Source organism: Pseudorca crassidens, chromosome 16 (assembly GCF_039906515.1).
Source record: "Pseudorca crassidens isolate mPseCra1 chromosome 16, mPseCra1.hap1, whole genome shotgun sequence".
NCBI lineage: Eukaryota > Metazoa > Chordata > Mammalia > Artiodactyla > Delphinidae > Pseudorca > Pseudorca crassidens.
Genome location: NC_090311.1, coordinates 28,168,657 through 28,174,969, shown reverse-complemented (window position 1 = coordinate 28,174,969; position 6,313 = coordinate 28,168,657). Strand labels below are relative to the sequence as shown.

The 6,313-nt window shown below is 42.8% G+C and overlaps 1 protein-coding gene across 2 annotated transcripts in view; it reads right to left on the bottom strand.

Moving 5' to 3' along the window:
• Positions 1–1,543: 1,543 nt before the first annotated feature.
• The window catches only part of ERLIN1 (ER lipid raft associated 1), a 35,519-nt gene continuing 30,749 nt past the window's right edge, over positions 1,544–6,313 (bottom strand). For both annotated transcript variants that reach the window (XM_067709706.1, XM_067709705.1), the window contains exons 10-12: positions 5,856–5,945; positions 4,883–4,962; positions 1,544–3,457 (exon numbers count right to left, since the gene is read on the bottom strand). In XM_067709706.1, the coding sequence (XP_067565807.1) occupies positions 3,236–3,457; positions 4,883–4,962; positions 5,856–5,945 (392 nt within the window). In that variant the 3' untranslated portion in view covers positions 1,544–3,235. The remainder of the gene's footprint in view (positions 3,458–4,882; positions 4,963–5,855; positions 5,946–6,313) is intronic.

The window sequence follows — 6,313 nt, the reverse complement described above, 5'->3', positions numbered from 1 at the left end:
GTGCTGACCTGAGCAAGCAGTTCCGGAAGACCTCTCTGAAGAAGTGAAGACTCTTTAGGAGTTAGCAAAGTTGGAGCTACAAGGGAGAAAAAGTAGGCCAGGTGGATGGAATAATACATGCAAAGGGACAGAGAGAAGGTACATTCAAGGACTTGGGCTGGAGAGGTGTGTATACACTTGGGACTTAATCCTAAAGCAATCAGAAGCCACAACGTCTAATTCACAGAATTCCTTCCCCACAGCAAGAGGCAGAAATCACTTAATTCTAAATCACTTCATTTTAAGACGTACCAAAAGCCTACAGGATAATTAGTTTGAATTAAATTTCCCTGGTTTGTAGCCACAGATGTAGGATACTATGGGGTTGGATCCCATAGGAACCCGAGTAAAAGGGCTGCTTTCCCCAGCACTCCCAATTATCAAGCCCTGATGCCCCAACAGCACTGTGAAATTGTCCCCAGGAGGGAATGTTGAGAGCTTGAGCAGAGCAGGTCCATCCCTGGTTCCTGGGTTAACATCTGAATTAGTGAGGTTAATTATATCATACCATTGCCAGTTATAATCTATACAGTTTGTCTTTTCTCCACCTCAGGATAATGTCCCCTCCCCTCCTCAGTGTAAGTATTTCAGCTCTCAGGCAGTCTCCGAGGGGCACGATGCTCCATCCTCCCTCTTCCCTCCTCTGCTGCTGGCTGTATCCCACAAGGAATCAAAACACCCCTTGTTAAATTCCGTGAGTCAGGAAAGAATGGAAATCCTGCTTTCAAAATTCTTACACGAGGCTTCTGGGAAAAGTGTAAGGAGAGCGTCTATAGTTAAGTTAAAGTAGTAAATAAACTGGCTCCGAGCTGAAATGGGCAGGACAGCCTGAGGAGCAGGTTAAGCAACAGAGAAAGGAGACATATGGGAAAAACACAAATCACTGATAGTAAAATAATTTTATTTAGTTTCTTTTTTAAAAAAGGTAGCATTTCACATATAAATTTAGACTTCAAGATTACCAAAAGGAACATCCCTGAAGGTGGGGCGGGGCGGGGGCAGACTTTGAGCCCCAGTGAGCACAGGGAAGCACATTCCACGGAGAGTTTAAGCAGAAGTCCTTTCTTGAGAACTTCACAGTGCTACTTCCCTGTTCCTCAACTCTGCCACCAGAGACTGTGGTTTGTAAGAAAACCCATATTCATCACTTTGGGGCAACAGTTTTTAGCTCATGGGAATAGGAAACATCTCTAGGAATGAAAGCACAAAGGTCAATGATCCAGGGCTTCCCTGGTGGCGCAGTGGTTGAGAGTCCGCCTGCCGATGCAGGCGACACGGGTTCGTGCCCCGGTCCGGGAAGATCCCACATGCCGCGGAGCGGCTGGGCCCGTGAGCCATGGCCGCTGAGCCTGCGCATCTGGAGCTTGTGCTCCGCAACGGGAGAGGCCACAGCAGTGAGAGGCCCGCGTACCACAAAAAAAAAGAAAAAAAAAAAAAAAAGAAAAAAAAAAGGTCAATGATCCAGATTTCCCACAACAATCATTATTTATATGCAGCAACAATATATGACAGGTAAAGAGTTTATTATATAGTTCCAAAAATCTTTTAAAAAGGGCTAGAGAACACAAAATTCATTCATAAAGAGAATGTATATAATTAAATGAGCAAAAACAAAAAAATTATTCTTTCCATATTACAAATGCCTTTATAGGATAAGGCCCTGGGAAAAGACCTCAAATCTGGGACTCCTTTCCCGTATTAAGTGTCTGGCACAACCCAGAAGCTGTCATGAGACTGACAGTTAGCTTAAAGGTTTCTGGAAGTGGTCCCATGACTTTTCTGTCTGGCTTGAACACAGTGTACACAAATGGTGTCTTAAACTGTGTAAACTCAGGCCTAACTACAGGGCACACTGATTCAAGAAAGTTAATCTTAAGATTAAAAAAACATCCAGATGAAACAGATCTCCCATAGCCACAGGCTAACTCTGTCATCCTCTCATGTAAGTTTAAATCCACTGGCTGCCTAGGAAGTCAGTGGAATAATCCTGATCTCCTAGTTGAGGTGGAAGCTGCGGAACAACTTAGATTTCAGCATCTCAGGGCCAGGAGGGAAGGAGGCAAAGATGACCAAGGGTGCTTTCTAGGTTACTCCTTGATCCACCCGGTGGGCTCCTGATGAGTGTTGAGAAGGAGAACCCGTGGGCCAGTAACCATGGCAGCCCCAGGATCTGACCTTTAGGCAGAGGTACCGGGGCAAATGAATGTACCCCAAATCCAGTTTTAAAAATAAAAACTTCCTGCAGTTATGATACAACACTGTGCAGTGAACAGCTAGGAACTGGATGCTGCTTCTATTTCTGGTTAAAGTCCTGTTGCACTCTTGGCCAGAGCGGAGAGGTGACATAGAAGGAGTTGTCTGAGCCTAAAAACCAGGCACCTTAGTCACACATGGCCTGGGCAGTGACAGAGATAGTCATCACCCAGTGGAGGGGTATGTATGGCCCCCAGAGCTTTGGTTCAAAGCAAAGGTTTCATCTCACCCAAAACTTCAAACTAAGCTCTATCTCTGAGCCTACTAATGCAATAAACTAATGATTAGGAATCTCTATGAAGAATCTCTGATTGGGTGGCAAGGTGCATGTCCCAGCAGGCCACCATCTTGACTCTAGGAAAACAAAAAGGTGCAAATCGTATCAAGTAAATAGTTGCTCAAGTGGAAGATCATTTCCTGGGGAACTTCAGCGGACTAGATGCTACTCACATGGATGAATGCTGGGACTAGACCCAAAAGAGAAAGCCTGGGTCCTGGCATAATCAGTCTTCTTTACACTTACCACATCCTGGCCGCCTTTTCTCTGACCTCCTATCTCTTGAATGACTGAGCACACATTTCCCCGGGGACCAATGTAAACATTATCCAATAGATCTCAGCTTAGAAAAACACAGCTTGTTAAATATTTAGTGTTTAACATTCCAGTGCAGGCAGTATGTTAGCATCAGATTTTCCCTCATTCATGAGTACCAGTTTAGAAACGAACATACACAGGATATTTGATAAAACTGCACCTGAAAAGACCATCTGGGTGCCAGACAGCTGGCTCTATCCTGCAATCAGCTGATAAACCAGGACTACCACAGGAAAGGCAGAACAGACGGAGCATGAGTTCTCTGTAAATCTGAAGTCGTATAACCATCGTTCCCACTTAACCCCTCGGGCCATATCTTGATATGGGAGAACATTTCCACCTGTTGCATCAACCTGTGCTCTCCTTGTTTTGGATGGGGCTCTCTCCGGAGGGCTCAAGAGCCTCCTTAGAGGGGAGAGAGCTTTTTCTTCCAGTCCTAACCTCTGAATATTTCAAAGCACAAGAGGAGTCCACGAACATGCTAGGGATGTTGCTGCCAAAGTAGATCTTACTGTTAGAAGCAATGGCCTGGTACCTTTTGAGCTCCAGATATTCCGGGGTCAATTTGTGCTGTGAGAGGCAAACAAGAGCAAAGGCATCAGAACACTTTGGTGCAATAGTCACTGCTCTCTTTCCTTACACAGATTTTCCCTATTGTTCTCCTGAATATCATTCCTCAATTGTGAATTGCTACCAATGACCCTCTCTCACTTTGAAGTGTGGCTATCACATTGACAGCATTTTTCAGAATGGCATAAAACTACTGCCCCTTTCAGCATAAGGCTCACATCAATGACAAAGTCTTGACACTTGTGCCTGGGCAGCTTTTCCCATGACAGATTTGGATCCCTGGTTTGGAAACTGAAATTTCTCATCTTGCCTTCATCTTGACCAAATTCCGTTCTGTTTCTATAGAGTTGTGTCCTCCAATATGTTAAGTTTATTTCTAAATTTACACTGGATTTCAAAGCACTGACAACTCTCGTTCTGACAAGCTACCGTATCTTCAGACTTCTGAATATAGATTATGTTGCTCCTTCCTAAATGGAAAAAGTTTAAGCCCTGTCTATACCTTAAATCTTGACTCTAACCTTTCAGACTGCATCATATACCTTAGCAACCTCCTTCTCAACTTTTCCTCTGTTCCACTCTACTGTATAATTATTAACCTTATAAACCTTGGTCATATCCTTCCCTATATCCTTCCCTTCTCAGACTACAAGGGGTTCTAGCTGACTTTTAATTAAATAATTCCTACTAACTAGGTCTGTACTCTCTAGACCTAAACTTACCCCAGTCCCTATACAAAAATTGTTCACCCACACATCACCCAACTTCCTTTCTCAAATTACCACATATGAAATTCCTCATGACTAGAGTATTTTTTAAATCCAACAAACAAGCAGTACTCAACTGGGGGCATTCGGAAACGTGTGTGTGTGGTGGGGGGTGTGGATTGTTAAAATAATTGGTGAGCACTACTGACAGTTTAGCAGCCAAGGGCCAGAATGCATGAGATAGGCTTCAATAATGAAAAAGTATCTCACCCCAAGATGCTAAGAATGTCTGATGAGAAACTCTGCTCTAAACAAGCTTAGCATCTACCCCAAAGGTCTACCTGATCTGGGAAGCAATTTTAAATGAACTTTACTCCTCTCCTGTCACTCCTGTCATTTCAGAAGACCTTTAATTTTCCTGATTATTGAGCCCTTATACAGCAGGACAAATGGATGAATTTATGGCATTTGACCTGGGTTTATATATCTGCTTGCCTTTGTCCTAGCTCCCCACTTTTATAAAGAACTATACAAAGTTCTCTACCCATAGAATGTGCAACATATGTCTTTCCAAGTGGCTGGCCAATTCTAGAGGGTGTGATGGTAACTACCCTTCCTTGACACTGGATAAAATCGCCTCCATCGTGTTAGAACCCCCACAGGCGAAAGCAAAAACTTAACCTATATTACTAGGAGAGTGACACAGAGAGCCAGTCACCTTGTTTGAAGTGGCATATTTGTGTGCGGCATAATACTCAGCATCTGCTTTCGCCTTCTCTCGGGCCAGGAACGCAGCATCTAGTAAGCAAAACAGTCGGTGTTTAAAACAGAGCAAAGTTGCAATCCATTTCCTCAGCTGGGTAAGAGTTCAGACTCTACCTTAAGTAGAAGCCCCTTTATCCACTGATTGATATTCCAATCATTCACTTTACTTTAAAGGCATAAAACAACATTTGCAGTTTTCAAATCCCAGTCCCCAGACAACTCCTTCTCAAAGGGGAATACTCTTGTCAATATCAAGTTTAACTCTCAGCCCGTCTGAACCCACTTCATTTTCTACCTTAAGTTGCTCCTTCTTTCCTCCACCCCTCATCACCTAAAGCCTCACACCCCACCCAGGCTCTAGGCTTTAAGTATTAATAATTAAGTCCAGACATGAGAGCTCTGCTCTATTTATTTGCACTGTCTCCATCCCCTTCAAATCTGATTCAGAATCAGTTAATGTAGAATGATAGGTAGCATCATCATATAAGCAAAAGAGGTTGAATATATGGTCTTCAAGACAGTGAGCTAAGAACATCGACATCCCGCTATGTGTAATCAAGAGTTTGGGAGCCTCTACGACAATCAGGGTTTCTTTTTTCCCCAGCTAATTGTTTGGTTATTTTTTTAGTTGACGGGTAGAAAAGAAACTGGTGGTGGTGGGGCTTCTTATCTTGTATATTCTTTAAAACTGATTACTTTGCCTGAGAACAAATAATCCCCAACTTAAGGATGGAAAATGAAAGGCTGGGTTTCCCATAGTCACAAACCAAACAAAAGAGCTAGATACACAACGGCAATTAAAAAAAAAATTTGTCTAGAATATCAGGCCAGCTACTTCCTCCAGACCACCCACCATAACCCAGACCCAGTCCCTGAGACAGAGAAGCAGTTCAGGATGGTCAGAGCCTCTTTTCTCCCTGAGGTACCTTCAATTTCAGAAATGCGCTTTTCAGTTTCTTTCTCCATCACCTTCTGCTGAAACCGAATTTTTGCCACTTGTGCAATCTTCTCTGCTTCTATAATTATACACAAAACAAGATCTTCAAAAACACTTCTCTAGTTCCAGAGGTACTTAGAAACATGAGCACATAGTCTAACAATTATATAAGGTTTTATGGGCTCATTGTTTCATTGTTTTATCTATTCAGACTATAAACAACTCAACAGAAAAAAGGGAATTTATTTCCTACTTCACTGTTCTATTTTGACAGTGCTTGTTTTGTAGGAAGGAAGAGTACAAAAGGTGACAGTTCCAGTCCTTCATGGGATTAAATGGCAATGGTCCACAAGCTAATGGGGAAAAAAAGATACTTCATGAACGTTCTCAGAACAAAAACAGAGCAACACAAATGTATGGCAACATAGGACAATTATATAATGTGGC